The 16953-nt window shown below is 40.9% G+C and overlaps 2 protein-coding genes across 7 annotated transcripts in view; one reads left to right on the top strand and one right to left on the bottom strand.

The window, feature by feature from the left end:
* Positions 1–3635: 3635 nt before the first annotated feature.
* On the top strand, positions 3636–5927 carry SHISA3 (shisa family member 3). 2 transcript variants are annotated; one of them, XM_031588698.2, is made up of 2 exons: positions 3636–3918; positions 4297–5927. In XM_031588698.2, the coding sequence occupies exons 1-2, from the start codon at positions 3636–3638 to the stop codon at positions 4737–4739; spliced, it is 726 nt and encodes a 241-aa protein (XP_031444558.2). In that variant the 3' UTR covers positions 4740–5927. The 2 variants fall into 2 exon arrangements, with proteins under 2 accessions (XP_031444558.2, XP_089996219.1); XM_090140093.1 differs by having other exon boundaries at positions 3636–4020; positions 4246–5927.
* A 3023-nt stretch (positions 5928–8950) lies between these two features.
* Positions 8951–16953, bottom strand: part of ATP8A1 (ATPase phospholipid transporting 8A1) — a 98239-nt gene continuing 90236 nt past the window's right edge. For all 5 annotated transcript variants that reach the window (XM_090139497.1, XM_090139496.1, XM_090139498.1 and 2 more), the window contains 2 exons: positions 14176–14267; positions 8951–13492 (listed from right to left, as the gene is read on the bottom strand). In XM_090139497.1, the coding sequence (XP_089995623.1) occupies positions 13395–13492; positions 14176–14267 (190 nt within the window). In that variant the 3' untranslated portion in view covers positions 8951–13394. The remainder of the gene's footprint in view (positions 13493–14175; positions 14268–16953) is intronic.

Raw genomic sequence — 16953 nt, 5'->3', positions numbered from 1 at the left:
AACACATCGCATCCTAGTATTTTCAGACATGGGCTATTTTATGTATTTGGGTAAAACCACTGTATATAGGAAGTGTTAAGAAGCCATACCAAAGACAGAATGGATAAAATGAACGAACATAGCCTAACCATCTTGTACAGACATGCATTTATATAAATAGAGAACTGAAGAAGCAGCCTCCAGATGATGAAACGTAGCCCGATGGAGCAGATGTGGAGCCAGCAGGACAAGGGAACATGTCCACACTCTAAGCTGCAAGACTCATCCCTGCCTTTTAGCCGTGGGAAGTGGCTTTATAATGCTCAGAATACACTTTTAACACCAATAAAACAATCATTTTTAATTTTCTGTTTTAACTATTAAAATACTTAATAAAATCATGTAATTGGTGTCTGACTAAATGGTCAGGGATAAGTTTAATGCTACAGCAATTACTCTTTAAGGTAAAAAGAATTTGTCACAAGTGGGCTGTAAGTGAGCTGCTTGTGTAGAACTTACATGTTAAAAACAAACTACTAGAGAAAGGTGTTTGCATCTTACAGAATTGTTCTTCTGTATTTCTGTGAAGGATAAACCTTACTTTATGGCTTAGGGCACCCTTATCACATAAGGCAGCTATTATTACACTATGTAATTTAAGCAGTAAGGCAGAAGAATTTCCTTCTGATATAAAATAGATTTAATAAAGCTTAATTGTAAATAAGACAGTGATTTAACAAAATCTATAATGGTTGAATATACTTATTATGTACTGCATAGAAGGCAGAGTTGAGCACACTCACTCAGCAGACCCATTTGGTCATAAGGCTCAGTGAGGACACCCTGCTTTTCTCAACTTGAACCATGGAGATAAGGAGCTTGAATACAGCTGGATCCACCCTGAATCCCATATTTGCTCCATAGCTTATATCTAGTGAATCACATGCACACAATCAACTTAAGACACAATCCTAGCAAAACTAAGAGAGCTTAAGACAAACAATTAGTCACCTACCAAAGTTCTGTATCAGCAAGGCATCTTGGTGTAAGAGATCACTGAATCTGTATAATCTTGAGAGGTGCCCCCACTCAAGGGAGACTCTACCACACAGACAGCTGCTGTGCAGGAGCACACAAAGGGCCTCAGGCCCTGAATCACCACTATTTATGGGGTAAGAAGACTGACTCACAGCTGGTTTGTAGGCACATGCTCAGTTATAATCAGCTGTTGAACCAGGTGCTTGCTATCAGTTCTTCCAGCCCCACAGTCTGAGGAAGATGTGCGGTCATTAATCTCCCTTAACAAGGGATACAGTTATCTGTACTGTTACTTTTCTTCCTGAGTGAGGTCCTGTGCTCAAGGCCTAGCCCAAGGAGAGATTTGTTGGGAAGAAGTGTGCATGGAGGGAGTGTGATGTCACAACTCTTTAACCAATCCATTGGGAGATTTATTTACACTTATTACCTACTCTGGTACTTTAGTTTTGTAATAATTGTAACAATTCAAGATTAAAACCCTGCTCTCCTGTTTAATACTATGTATTTCAGGAAAAAATTCCATTGGTAGTTTCTTGCTCTTGTCTTCTTGTATGTACAAATGTAATACTTAGCTGATGAAAATGAAGGAAGTGTTATTGCATCTCCCATAAGGTCACCATTCCTATCTCTTGTAGACATCTGTCCTTGCTGCTCTCCTCCCAGCAACTCTGTCTGCATATGGATGCTGAAGCAGAGAGTAGCCGCTGCTCTTGCTTCCATAGGGAGAAAGAATAATGATTTCTGAGGTCTGAATCCAGCTCGTCTACCAGCTGTACTGCCAACTTTACTGCTATGTGTTCATACACATACCTGTACACCCCCTAACCCAACAACCCGCTCCTGAAGCGAGCTGTGTGGCATTGGCGTCATGGTTCACCTTATTTATTTGGTCTGCCACTGGGCTAAGGTAACTCAAGTTTCATTTTTTTTCCTCAGATCTGTAACTACCTGATTCAAAAGGTTCATTCAGTGTGATTGTAAGTGGCCACGTCCTGCTCTAGAGTACTTACAGGCCAGTTATAAAGCAGAAAAAATGCCAAGCGCCAGGGCCTGCAGCTGTATCCCATGGCTGTGTCATAGTGAAAACAGAAAAAAGACCCAAAACAACAAAACCCCAAAGCCAGAACCCCAATGGTGAGATCATTGGTAGGAGCTGTGAATCTGTGTAAGGAGTTTTTAACACCTTTTTACAAGCTGTCATTTTGGTGGAAGTGGACTAATTACTGCAGATATGGCTGCAGTGCTTTCAGAAGTAATTTAAGTTTGATCTTGCACTGAAATAGTGCTGTAATGAGCTCTCCCTGTGAGTTAGCTGTGGGGACAGTGAGAAAAGCCTGCTAGGTAGTTTAAGGTAGTTTAAGGTATTTTCATCTTTTCTGCCCTTTATAGGACTGATCTCTCCTTCATTAGTTTTAATACTAAGCCTTATAAACAACAACAGCAATGAGAGCGATAGTCACACGGGCTGTTAAAATCAGTGCTTTTCATTCAGAATTGGTGATGGCACATTACCTGCGAGCTGCGAGGCTTCAGCTCGGGATATACAACACGCAAAGCCACCGTGGGTACGTCGCAAGGACGTCACCCAACCCCACGCGTCTGAATGAGGCACTTGTAGCATCGCTATGACCCCGAACTGAAGCTGAGGCTACCAGCCGCCTGGAAGACTTTGCTCCCTGTGCTGCCGGTTGTTGGTCCCGCTAGGGGGAGCAGGGAGTGGGGAACACCGGCTCCGGGTGTTAAACGGACGCGGAAAATATTTTGCCTTACACGATTTTTAATTTTTAATCTGCATTTGTTCCTCCTATCCGGTAATATTTAGAGAAATCAAAATGAGAGGGGGAAAAAAAAAAAAGGTCAGAGAGAGAGGAACCCGAGAGAACGGCCCGGTTAAGGGGAAATATTTTCCTTGAGGGCTGCGCCCGGGGTCGGCAGAAGGCTCGGCCCCGAGGGACGCAAAACCGAACTCTGCTCCAGCGCTCCGATGTCGGAGGCGCATCGCTGTGGGTGGCACACCGGGGATGCATCACTCGGAGAAATGTTTCCTTGCTCAAACCAGAAGCCCAAATCTGCTCTGTTCATTTCGAAGATTATTTCCCCTAGAATAAATTGATAAGCAGCTCCTTCTGTGGTTTTCGTGATGCTGGCCGACTCGCTGTTATGCTGTCGGCGTAGAAAGGCTCAGACGGCCACGGAACAGTCGCGTCCCTCTGCCCAGTCTCACTCTCCCAGAGATGCGGTTCATCTCCTGCGGGTCCGTGTGCGCGTACCGCGTACCCGGGAGAGGAAGCGAGTTGAAAAGCAGAGTCCTAGCGCAAAATCTCACGCTCGCTCGTTTTCCGACTCTCTCAAGGCACTGCCGCCAAGCCTCCTGCCTTGGGAGGAGCGCCGCCCGTTCGCTCAGAGCCGAGCGAGCCTCGGCCGACACCGCAGAGCCCCCCCGAGGGCGCGGGGCCGTGAGGGGCGGCAGGTGAGCGCGGGGCCGTGCGGCGGGGGCGGCTCCTCCCGCGGGGCGGCGGCGCGGCGGGGTCGGGCGGAGGGGGCAGCCCCCGGACGCGGCTCCGCACCCGGGGCCGCCCCCTGCGTGCCCCGCCGGGGCGGGCGGGCAGCGCGGGGCGATGGCGGGGCGGCGGCGGCTGCTGCTGCTGCGCTGCCTCCTGCTGGGGCTGCTGGGCGGCGGCGGCGGGCAGGGCGGCGGCGGGGAGTACTGCCACGGCTGGGTGGACGGGCAGGGCGGCTACCACGACGGCTTCCAGTGCCCCGAGGGCTTCGACACTGCGGCCGCCACCATCTGCTGCGGCTCCTGCGCGCTGCGTTACTGCTGCGCGGCCGCCGAGGCGCGGTTGGAGCAGGGCGGCTGTACCAACCACCGGGAGCCTCCGGAGCCGGCGGTCAGCGCCCGTGAGTGTCGCGGAACGCGGGGCGGGCGCAGCCGCGGGGTCCGGAGGAGTGAGGAGGAAAGAGGAGAGCGAGACTGGGGGAGCCCGCGCGAAGCGGGCGGTGGCGATGCGGTGATGCGGACGTGGTGTACGGTGCTTCTGTCGTGCGTTGGTGACAGAGCTGTCAGCAGAATGGAGCTTTGACCCATAGCTGTGTGGAACAGACTTTCAATTTAGCTCCGGTGAGAGCGGTCAGAGGCTCCGTTTCCTGCGATACTCAGTGCCCACCAGGACCAAGACAGCGGCGTGGGGCTTTGGGAACTATGTGGGGTTTATTTCTAAGCCAGAGAATGGGTATTTCCCCTGGCTAACATAGTTTTTCCTTTTCTTTCCTTGCCAGAACCCATCTATGTCCCATTCCTCATCGTCGGATCAATATTTATCGCCTTCATCATCGTGGGCTCCCTGGTGGCTGTTTACTGCTGCACGTGCCTCAGGCCCAAGCAGCCATCCCAACCCATCCGCTTCTCCCTGCGGAGCTACCAGACCGAGACTCTGCCCATGATCCTGCCCTCGTCCAGCTGCCGGGCCCCATCCCGACCATCCAGCACGGCCACCAGCTCCAGTTCGGCCAGCGGCTCCCTGCGCCGCTTCTCCCTGGCCCGCACAGAGCCGGGCTGCTTGCTGCCGTCGCCACCACCGCCGTACTCGGCTGGCTGCTTTCCCGCAGCCCACAGCGCACACCTGGGGTCACCGCCGGGCTTCCTGCAGGCACCACCGTACTTGGGTTACCCCGAGCCGGCCCTGGGTGGGAAGGGCTGTGCCGACCTCGCGCAGAGCTGAGCGCAGTGTCACGGCCTTCGGTGGCGTGAGGACTGACTGCGGTGCTTGGTGCTCTGCTCTGATGGAGGAAGACCTGTGGGTGAGTTGCCATTGAGAAGCGCAAGGCCTCGGAACAGTCCTGAGTGCTTTCCCCAACTTGGATTATAGCTACTGATGTTTCGTAAAGTATTCCGATCTTAGTTGCCTTAATAACCAACTGCTCCGATGGTTTGGTCTGATTCGTGCAGAGCACATTGAGATACAACTAGAAAACCATTTCTGGGACAAGGTTACTCAGCTCAAGGAGCTGTAAGTGATGTTTTAACCATAAATGATATTAACTTTGCTAACAAGCAGTGGCCGCGCTCCAGGGCTCCAATAACCAGCATAGTTCCAGCAGCAATAAGAAGTAACAAAGAGGTAACGGTACTAAATCAGAGCTCTGTGGACCCTAACCCAGCTGCCTGCTGCCACGGGCAATGTGAGGAGGTATGTACTAAAGATACTGAAGGCCGTGGTTTCTAAACATACAGATAATGTACCCGAACTTACATTGCGTATTTGTACTGGTGAACTTAACTAAAATAGATAAAACAGCACAATTTAGGCTAGCTGAAAACATACTGGTCCCGAGCAGTCAAATAATCCTATGCTAGAAGAACAGAACGTGTTTGCTAATATTTCCACATAACTCCTTGGCATGCAATCCCAGAGCTGGTGCTGCACTGAGGCGTTTTTTAGAGGGAAGTATTTATTGGTGGCCTTTTGCTCAGTGCCATGCGTATGTTGGATGAACTGATCCTGAAGTTCTATTTGTAAACTTAGCCATGTATAAATGTAAAGCTTGTAATTTAAGATGTATTTACAGCATTGACAGCACTAATTATTTAGTAGTCACACCAACAGTTTATCAATAAACAGTGGTGGAAATCCGGTGTCAGCTGTGTCTCTGCGCATACACTACTCCGTGAACGCATCTTCACTTTGGCAGTGGAACAATTCTGCATACTTTCCTGTCAAAAACAGTATTTTGCATTTGTAAATGCTTTACATCTTTAACCTGCACCTGTCATGCAGACTTAATGTGATGTAAGATTCTCTCCAGCTAATAGACTAATTGATATCTTGTATATGCACCTCAAAATGTAATGTGGTTGAAAACGACACTGATTAGTTGGGTATTTTAATCTGAAACAGCCACAGGAACACGTTTTGTTTGCCCCCTACATTCCTTCATCCAAGTAAATCAACAAACCAAATGGAAGAAGAAAAAAAAGGCATCTAAATCAAACACATGCAGCAAGCCAAGGGAAGAGGCATGAGAAGAAAAGGGGCAGTTATTGAGGGGCCTCCTTTATAGTTTGTTTTGTGACAAATGCAGTCATACCACACGGAATCTTCTGCAGTGTCAGAGGCTGAACTCCCCTGTTTTGTAAGTCCCAAACTCCCATGTGTGGAATCAGATTAGGGTGGTGGGGCTGGCCTGTACAACAGCCATCGGCATATCAGTGCTTATGAGACTCACAGCACTTCTGGTCTGAACTGTGGCAAATCTCACTTTGTGTTTTTGAAGAGATATCAAGAGTTAATTGTTCTCTCTCAAGAATCGAATAGTGGGCTTTTTTCTTAGCAAAGATCTAACAATGCTTCTTTGCATTTATAAAGAAAAATAATTCTGAAAATATCACCTTTAATAATGATTTTTGCTGCATAATCAACATTACAATCCATGAAATTTCTAAGCAAAAGATAACTCATGTTCCGTAGAGCGATGCTTTATGTAGTAGGATTTGATTTGACTGTCGGAACCAAGACATAAGAGTGTATGCGCTCTACAGCATATAACAACGTACAGCAGAAATAAATACTGAACGGTATCAACTTCAGTGTGGTTTGCTAATATGCAATACATCTTCAGGTGGTAGAAATATTTCTCTTGCAGTAAATTCAAGCAAAAGAGATCTCACAGGCAGAAATATCAATGTGATCCATTTTGGCTAGAAAAGAACAATTTTATTTTCTTTAAACATTGATTAGGCATCATAACCACTGACAAGGGTGACGGCAAGCTGAAATTTGGCATTTCCCTCAAAGATGTGCCATGCGTGAGTGATTGGTAGTTTGGCACAGTTATCACCTATTAGCATTTATCAGTGTACGTGAAAGGACAGGCTCCAGAACAGCTGCCACAGGCTCTGAAGTCACATCTACTTATGTGTTAACACAAGGGCTGATTTTTGCTATACTTGATGACAGTCTTTCAGGTGGGGAGGTTTATTCAGCCTAGGTAGAGGCTGTAAGGTTTGACGTGTATGTGAAATTCAGCCTTATCAGGAAGAGCTGCCTGAGCTTATTTGCTTCCTCCTCTGATTCTGAGTTTGGCCTCATAAAATGCTGGAAAAGTGATACACAGGAACAGCTCCATTGAATCAGGCCTCAAAGTGTATGGTGTGCTGGGCTTCTCAAGGAGTTCTTGGGAATGATGACAACAGGTGTGGTGGGGATGGCATTGTGCAAACAGGCTGACCAAGAACAGTGAGTAACTGTTAAAGTAAGGATAGTGACAGTGAGGCATACAGTGCAAGGGAGAGGAAGAGATGTTGCCAGAACACAAACCCAAGGAAGCAGTTGAAGCAGTCATTGCCTATGCTGGTCATTGCCTGCACAGTTGGATTTGGGCTCTGAGTTAGAGTGCTGAATTTCCTTCTGAACAAGAAGGACCCAATGGCAGAGAACGCTGCTGTGATTTACAGAAAGTATCCATTCTTTCAAAACCTGCAGACAGAACACAAATGGCATTTTGGTCAACAATTTTAATGACTAATGAAGCAGTTTGAAGGGCAAGACGTTGGCCTGAAGAAAATATTTAGGCAGTACTTGCTTACCATCACCACTTATTTTGAATGAATTAGATCTGCCCTTTGTTTTGTTTTCCTGTATGAAGGGTTTATTCCACACACGTCTCCAAAACATATCAGACCTCCAGCATGCAAAGGAAAGCACTACGTGTGCTTGCAGGAATTTCTGAAGGATTTTATTTGAAACGAGGTATGCAGTATAGCAAATGGGTAGGTATGCTGATGGGCTACTTGTAGTGCTAATGCTCCCGGAGTATAATAAAATGATGTATGACAATTTCAAAATTATTTTGCTGCTACTATTAGCATAAAGGTTGACAGTAGCATTAAAGATTTAGAGCCAGCCTTTGGTGCTGCTTTTCTGCATGCAGCCATGTGCTGTGCAGGCTGCTCTGAACAGAACTGCTTCCGAACGGTCTGCTGTTCTGCAACATCCAGGCAAAGTTTTTTATTTGGAATTGTGCTGAGGCTGCAATTCCACGATATGCTGTCTTTACTAGCAGAGCCAGGAAGAAATGCCTCTCTTCTTTCTCTTCACTTGACTTATGACAATTCATGTCAGCTGAGTGAAATGATTTTGCTTATGACTAACATTTCCCATAAAAGAAGAGGGTTAGGACTTGAAAAGGAACCTGTATTGCTATAACCTGGATTATAACCTGAGTAATTTCAATGCTGTTATGACTGTCAGCATAACAGAGGACAAGGAATTGCTTTAAAGCAGCTTTACCATTTAGGAGGGCAACATGAAAAAGCATAGAAGATGTATCCGTTATCGATCCTAACAGGATACAAAATCTACACAACAAATCAATTGCCTAACATCAAAAAAGAATCAGTCACCTATCTTCACCCAAAAAACAATCAGGTGTAGCTGTACTGATTTTTATTCAGCAGGTGGACACTGTTAGTGTAAAGAAGCATCTGCTACTATTGAGGTCAAAGGATACGGTACTTACCACTGTTATCTGAAAAATGAAGCAAGATCCCCTTATTCCTGCTTTGCCATTTCTGTTCTGCATACTTCTCTTTCCAAATAGGGCAGCACCACCAGAACTACCTTAGGGCTCGGCTGCAAATCATTACATTGTGGACTCGTATATTCTTTTTGTTTGTTTGAAACTCTTTCTGGACTTCACATGAGAGCCAAGTAAGACAGTTGAAAGTAACTACTTAAAAAAAGAAACTACATTTTTATACTTTTTCAACTTCTTACAGTAACATAAGTGATCCTTGATGCTTGTGAAATGCATTTCTGATATGTCCCATTTCAGAAGAATAAAAAACCAAGACTGATAGAGATAGGTTTTTTCCTTTGAAAGCAACCCCTAACATTTGCAACCATTCATTTCAATAAAACATCTTCATTAATGGCAAAGTTTATTATTTTTTAACAATTAAAAGACAAAACATTTAAAATTTGCAGTTCAAAACATGCACATTCACCAAATGCTAAATGACATGTAACACTGCATAGAACCAAATGTGTTACTAAAAGAGAATAACTATAAAACACAGTGCATTTAACATCCAGTTAAAACGAAACCTGAGAAACTACCATAAACACCAATTCAAGAAGTCTTCGTTCATGCAGCTTCATAATTTCCACAACAGTTTCAGCAGTAACGGCTCAGTGGGGCTGAAAAACCTCACTTTGCCTCAAATGCAGATTTTGCTTGTACACAGCGACCACTTTCTGCAGCAGTTCATACATATCAAACACTGAAAATCTTAATGGAAAATTAAGTTGAAGTATTAAAAAACAGCATTAGTGCATTTATGGCTTCAGTTCTACAATAAAGAAACACAATGAAACATAACTTAAAAAAAACCCCAAAACTTATTCTGGTCACAGCTTTGCAATTACAAATCACACTATTTAGGGAAATGCTTTCATTTAAGCAATCCTCCAAAAGTACCAACCCTTCTTCGTGCCCAACTCTGCACGCCTGTACTCAGCTGAGCAGCCCTCATACTTACGAGCAGCCCAATTGAAGCTTATGTGAGTAACGGCTTGCATAAGCAGGAACCAGGTTTGGAATGCTAAAATATTCCTTTGTTTAATGAAGATCTATTGGTTAACAGCGAACAAACTGGGGGAGCGAGGGTGAGGGGGGGCGAAGGAGCCACTCATTTGTTGAGTTTGCTACCAGTGAAAACATTCAGTACCAAGAAAATGGAAACGACAAACTCATTTGCTTACACAGCGCTAGCTTCTGGCTATACTATGAGGAGACTTTTAACGAAGGCAGTAAAAATGAGGGCAGAGCAACCACCATGCATTGCCTCAGAACACTGAAAAAATATCACCTCATGCAGACAAAATGACAAATTCATCAGAACTACAAGTGCTTTTACACAACACAGAAGAAAACAGGAAAATAACTTCTCTCCTTAAATTTAACACATGTTCCAAATCACTAATCATTCAAGATGGGTTTAAATGTAATGAAAAGCCCTAAGACACTTTATACGCATCTCTGTGACACAGGGGATTTTATGAATGGATGTGGGCATATAGGAATTTTCATCTATCTCTTATTGTTTCAAAATACTTTATCTTTTTATACAAATAGAATGATGATCAAGTATAAATCTGTCGAAACTGCCTTGCAAAAATAAGTGTAAAATTAGGAACTGGCAAGAAAAGTTTCCAAATACAAGTTAGCAATAAGTTTGTTAAAATTGTTTCCAGTTACTCACTTATATATCTATCTATATATTTAAAAATAATTAAGTAACAGTTTTTATATAAGATATCCGATTTTGAAGTGGCACTGCTCCAACTTTCCAATGTAAATTTATAATACTAACTTGTAATTACACAGCGCACATGAAACAGATGGAAAATTCCATGTGAATTCTGTATTTAATACAAATTTGAATTGTTAAACAGTGAGAACAAATGCACTGTTACAACCATTTTTACCCACACTGTTTTTTTCTTCAAACAAACATCTGCACAATCCCTTTACATTAACAAAGATAGGATGAACAAATCAGACGATAACAGATCACATTACTGTGTACTTAACAGGAAAATAAAGTGCATCTTGTATAGTTGATCTGATTTAAAAAGTGGGCACACATAGGTAGGCTGATCTCATATTTTAAAATGGAGTTGTACACAAATGTAAAAAAAAAAACATGGTTAGAATTGTCACATTTTCTTTTTACTGCCTCTACGAAGCAGTATCTTCCTACCACTAATTCCAGACAATACAGAAGATGCAGCATGTGGGAAAAGTACAGAAAAAAGAGAAAAACACTACAATAAAAGTGAAAAATGTACTTCGTGAAATTTGAATTCTGTAAAGATGTAAATATGGAACAGTGACAAGACTACACTATCTTTAAAAACTTAAATTACAGTCTAATTTAGAGCTGTTGCAGCTACTTTTTTAATACAGATAAATGGGAGATATACTGCGTGTCATTTTCAACATGCTGCTACAATGGGGCGACGCTTTATTTTAAATATGAAGAATAACTATCACAATATATTACAATGAATTTATAGTGCTCACGTAATTTCTGTAAAACCCGTAAATAAACCACCTAGAGCAGAAAAATCATAAAAAGTTAGTTAGAAAGAAAGAATGGATGGATTGGGACATTTATAAAAGAAAAACAGTATCATGTTTAATTTCAGAAATGTTTTCAAGTTGGCCATTGTCCTTTTGGTGACAGAAAATAGGGATCCCCGTTTCAGGAAAGGGGCATGCCCCCAAATTTTTTCTTCCTGCCTCAGGTCAAGTGATTTGCCCCTCCCATATTGATCCATCTATTTATCTCTGCCTGAAATGGCTTTTCTGAAGGCAGTTCTTGTCTGCATGACTGACTGGCAGTACTGTTTCTAGTGGGATACGTCCCCTTTGTCCCTGTGTCTTGTTTTCTCTTCTGTTTAGAGATCACTCTGAGAAAATGGGAGGAAGACATTGCATAACATGCATATGAAATGCAGACTGCCTTCCATTGATACGCCTTCTGAAATATGTACTTTCGTATCGTTTCTGTCATTGGGTTTCTCATTTGTATTTGTAAGCTTCTTTCAGAATGGAGCACAAGGAAACTGGACAGTGCAATGAAGTTACATGTTAAGTGTTAAGTGAAAGGCAGACAGATGAAATCACCTCTAGTAAGTGATATTATAAGATTTTCTAAGACTTACTGAGGACAGTAGAGACGAGATGCAAATATATGGCCTGTTGCTTTGTAAGTTGAAACTGGCTGAACTGGAGAGCAAGAGGAAATTCTTAATCTAGCAGATCATTAAGGATGTCATTGTTCTGCTTTTCCTTTTAGCTGATCTCCATTCAAGGAAAAAAAGTATCATTTCTGTAAAATGCACTGAAATTTAATTAAAAACAAAAGTGCCTGTTTCTATGGAAAAATGTATTCTAGATGTAATTATGATGTCATTTAAAATCAGAATTTACACAGACTAAAAAGCTACAAGATTTAACTAAACTCTGAAGTTAAAAAAGCTTTTTATTGTTTGAAACTTGATGGCCACTGAAAGACAAGCTGAGAAATACCAACTACAACTACCTAAAAACACTATTATCACCATATTCTTACTACGAGACTTTTAATTTAACTCCCCTTCCATCTTTAAAAAAAAAAATTATTATTATTTTTTTAAATAAAAAACATAAGTGTATCTTTCTCAGCAGTCACTTCCTCTCTGCTTTTAATTAAATGTATAGGTATTTTGCATGATCAGTATTTTTGAAAGAAACTGCTGAAATGTTATTTCAGATCGTTATAGGAAGTAGCTTCAGCACAAATAAAACAGTACATGCCACACACTACTGCGGGGCATGCTTTGCTCTGTATTTCAATGTATGCATTATTTTAGTATAAAAAGATTGAAAATGTGATTAATTTTTAAAAATAAATTAACAAACTTGCCACTGAACCTACTGTATAAGCAGATACAACTATCAAATAAAACTGCAAAAAATAATTAAGGTTTGATAGGGGAAGTAAGGCAGTGCAATTCTTTACAGTTTGAACAAAATAATGGGTACTCAATTTCACAAGGTGGCAGCCATTTTCAACGTATGCACTACTAAATGAAAATAAGGGAAAAAATTTCTCTAAGGCCATGGGTGCAGTACTTGCACTTTTGAAAGCAAATGCCATCAAGGCCACTCACATTAGATGCACTGCACTGTAAATCCTTCTCTGCAAGTGCAAAGACTCAAGCATGCAGTTCTGAGATCAGGACTGGAGTTCATTTCCTTTCAATGTATTTCTGACAACAGAAAAAATTTATGGAACTTCTTTGGCAAGCTTTTTTAGGCTAGTTTGACACAAACAACTATAAACATCTTGACTCAAAATCTTTCTTAAAGAAGGTGAGTGAACACCATTAAGATACTATTTTTTCAGCACTTGTTGAAATTGAAGGCTTGTTATCAACGGTATACATTGCCACTTATAAACCTTCACAGATGCTAATGGTCTGTCAATGTAAAGTATGTTAGCAATCTGACCATTACCTTCCAAGTATATAACCAGTATTGATTCAATTTCATTGTAAAATAAGCAAGCTGGCAAGATATAAGGTAAATTCCAATCTGTTTACAAAGGCTAAGCGAATACCCAGTAAAAAAATTTAGAGATGTTGTGTTACAGTATAGTTGCACAGTGCTTATGTCTACTGAATACACAAATCCAAACTGTATGGAATAAGACCATCACAGATCTTAAAAGTGCTGATAATTGGGCTATGGTCACAGCTCCCAGCAAAGATCTAGTAGTCTGTCTCACAAAAGCAACTTATGAGGCTGGAATATTGAGCTGTGTTCTTTCACCATTCCTCAGGCCTTTGTTTTGTGGTATCATAAGCTCGTATTACTTCAGATTGGGAAACAATTCCATTTTCATCTTGAGAGAAAGCATAGCCATCTGCAGATACAAAACAAAACACGAACCAATTAAGTTTTTAATCGCATTTCGCATATTCCTCAGTATTTTAAAGCTTTAATGAAAGCAACTTACTAAAGGCCAATGAAGGTGCAGAACGTAGAGAGAAAACCCACACCATTCTTACATAATTTTGCAGTTATACGGAAGCAAAGAGCTCTGTGCAAATTCTTAGGAATGAACAGAATCCTAACCAGAGGCAAAGTATAGCAAAGTATATGGTGTACTGAGTTTACATTCAAAGATGAATATGGACACGCACATTGTCAGTTCTTACAAACACAGTATCTGATAATTACATTCTGTATGTCTTCCTTTTTTTTAGGCAGACTGAATTAAAGCAGTATAAAGATGCTTAAAATTTAAAAAATTAAATTTAAGATTACTTTGTAATTCAAGAACACGTATTAACTAATTCATTTATTAAAGATAATGATGAGATGTTAAAAATGAATTTTATCCAGTCTGTAATACAAAAAAAAAAAAAAGGCATAAATTTTAAAGATGCATGCTAGATGTAACAAAGGCCGCTGCAACAAGTGTTAGGATACTGCATCTACATCTTTACTACATAAAAATGCAACAAAAGGTAGAGTTTTGCTTCTATGCTATCAATGGATATTAGGTTCTTTTTTGTTGTTGTTTTTTTTTTTTTGGACACTTACGAAGCAAGTTTTGCTGCAGAGAATCAGAGCGATACAGGTTCACATGATTCTTCTTAAAAACATTCTTCAGTAGTTGGGCTCTTTCAGTTAAGCTAGAAAGAAAACAGAGGTGAAAAAGTTTACTTACTAGCTACTATATCTCCTTCGTCCTTTGAGTCTGTTAAAGAGGAACTAATTATTAAAAGAAAAATGTTCATTTTTTGTTTACTATTTGTGTCTGAATTAATTATTAAACAGATGATTAAAAGCCTGTGCAAGGGTAGATTATGAAGTCCAGATCCTTGGTATTGTTTTTTATTTCTTGCAGTACATGCAAAACATCTGTCTTGAAGCACTGACAATACAAATAAATGAACAATACTGTAAACATTTGAGCATGACTCCTTTAGAAACATGTGGTATAAAGGGAAGGCACTGGCTTTTTAGAGGTAGCATGGGCTGGCTAGTACCAGGCCGTATTACAGAAAGAAGGGTTCAGTTTCTACTCAAACAGTATCCTAGAAGGAATATGAAAGAAGATGGAGGGAGAGTTACATCAGTTACGTGTTGTTACTTTTGAGAACATATTGAAGATGCACAGACTATATTAAAAAAAATCATAATAAAAACGCTACTTTCTTGCTCTGAATTTGATATTAGCTGTGAATGAGATCTTATGTTTTACACTTTCAGTGCTTGAAAATCCAGTCTCTCCTATTGTGAGCTGGTCTAAAAATGAATTATTTTGCTTAAATCTATTCTGAGTACATAGCGATACGATTTTGTTAATTCTGCTAGATTATCAAAGTTGTCTCTCTGCTAGAATGTAGTAAACATGTAGGATTTACACAGACCAAAATCTAGTGAGTTCTGGCTAGTCAAATTACTCCTTACCACTATTTTGTCAACTAGCTAAGCAGACTACCTTCTTAGACTACCTACCAGACTAAGTGGTAGGAATGCAACTAGATTCCTTCCCTTACTGGAGTAGCATTCAAACCTGTAAATTAGAAATGCCTATTCTTTCTTCATTAAGCACTCAATTTTTCTACATGAAGCTGAACCACTGGCATAGACTGGAGAGACTAGAGGTCTGCCTCCCTCTTCTGTTTCCCTCCGATCTGGTGGTTAAAACATATGCCAGGAGGTCAGAGCTTGGCAAGAGGGAAGAGAGAAATAAACCTACATCCCCACATCCACAGAGTAAGGCTAACCACAAAATCTACAGGGTAAGTGGATGGGTGGGCTAAACTGCTTCTGTGGCCATGCTTTGGATGGAATGAGTCTTTATAAAAAATGGAATTAGGTACCAGCTGCAGGAAAACAGCATCTGCTGGCTGAGCCAAAATCCCAAGAAAGGAACATTTAGAGTACTGAGATACACCTTTCCTTTCATGTTTTCTTGAGATAGCTCTTTTGGAAAAAAAAGAAAAAAAAATTTCCTCGTCATTGCACTAGGCAGTGTAGGTGCCTTGATTTTCAGTTCAGAGCTACAAAATACTGATAAAGTAATGGGATTCTGAAAAATTGGAGACTGAGGATTAAATCACAAAGTGATACACAGGGTGAATAAATGAACACTTTCACATGCAACGGGAGAGCAGAGAGGTGAAAGACCATACAAATCAAATATTCTGATAGGGGCATAGTCTGTATCTCCTTTGCAGTACATCTGAGAAACCTTTCTTAATATTAGCTGAAAACAGAAAATTTCAGAGATTTTTTGACGGGTGTTATTTTCTAATACAAAACTATTTTATTAAAAGAACAGTAGGCCTATTCTAGCATTTTAGTACCATCATTATCACTTGCTCATGTTCCAGAATGAAACATTCAAACTGCCTAAGTGCTAAGCACTGAAAATATTGCCGTAAGTTTTACATGAAGCACGCACATCTGTTAGTTTATGTATAATGAAGTTTCCACTGCATAGATCTGATTGCTGGTACAGAAAATACAAATAAAGTAGGAAGTAATTTTGGAAAACAAAAGTGCTTCCAGCTATTCAGGTATTAAATTCCGCTCTATTTTATACTTGATGAAAGAGTGCAGGCTCTTTATTATGAATCATCCTGTTGCCATCCAAACACATATATTTAAAAATCTACACGTAAAGTCAGTAAAACATAGTTTCATAATTAACCAGTCACAGCAACTAAGTGACTATGCTCATCATGTACACCTGTATGGAAAAGCCAAATATTAACTGTATTTGAACTTCTTATATGCATTTACCGGAAAATAGTGACTACTTCATATATTTCTGACCAATCATGTCTGGTTTAAAAATAAAAACTTTACAAGGTGCTTGAACGAAAAACAATTATTATATGAAGCAGTATTTGTGGCAAATATTTTTATAGTAAGTAATATTCTTGCTGTTTCTGGTTACTTGGCATTTTATGAGGAAAAAACCCTCTTTTTCTACTGTAACATAGAAAGGTACTTCCAGAGTTTTTTTGCAGACTAGGAAAAAATATACAAGGAAAAATATACTAGGAAAAGAATATACTGTAAGTTTGTGAAAAATAACTTGATGCTCTCCTACAAAAAGTACTGTAAATCTAGAATATAGAAGTCAGACATGCATATTTAGAATAGATGCTGAGGACATTCCTTGCCAATTTAACTATGTACTCTGCACTGGTATCTAGTCCAGGCTTCTGTGACTTAGAGACTCAAAAACCATCACAATTTTTCAGCCAAGCTTCTGAAGATCACAGAATCACTAAGATTGGAGAAGACCATTCAGATAATCTAGTCCAATCATTCACCCATCTCCATCAAGCCCATGGTCAG

This window comes from Phasianus colchicus, chromosome 4, assembly GCF_987193195.1.
Source record: "Phasianus colchicus chromosome 4, bPhaCol1.hap1.1, whole genome shotgun sequence".
Lineage (NCBI taxonomy): Eukaryota > Metazoa > Chordata > Aves > Galliformes > Phasianidae > Phasianus > Phasianus colchicus.
The sequence above is the reverse complement of the archived record's forward strand: the minus strand, read 5'-3'. Positions and strand labels throughout refer to the sequence as shown.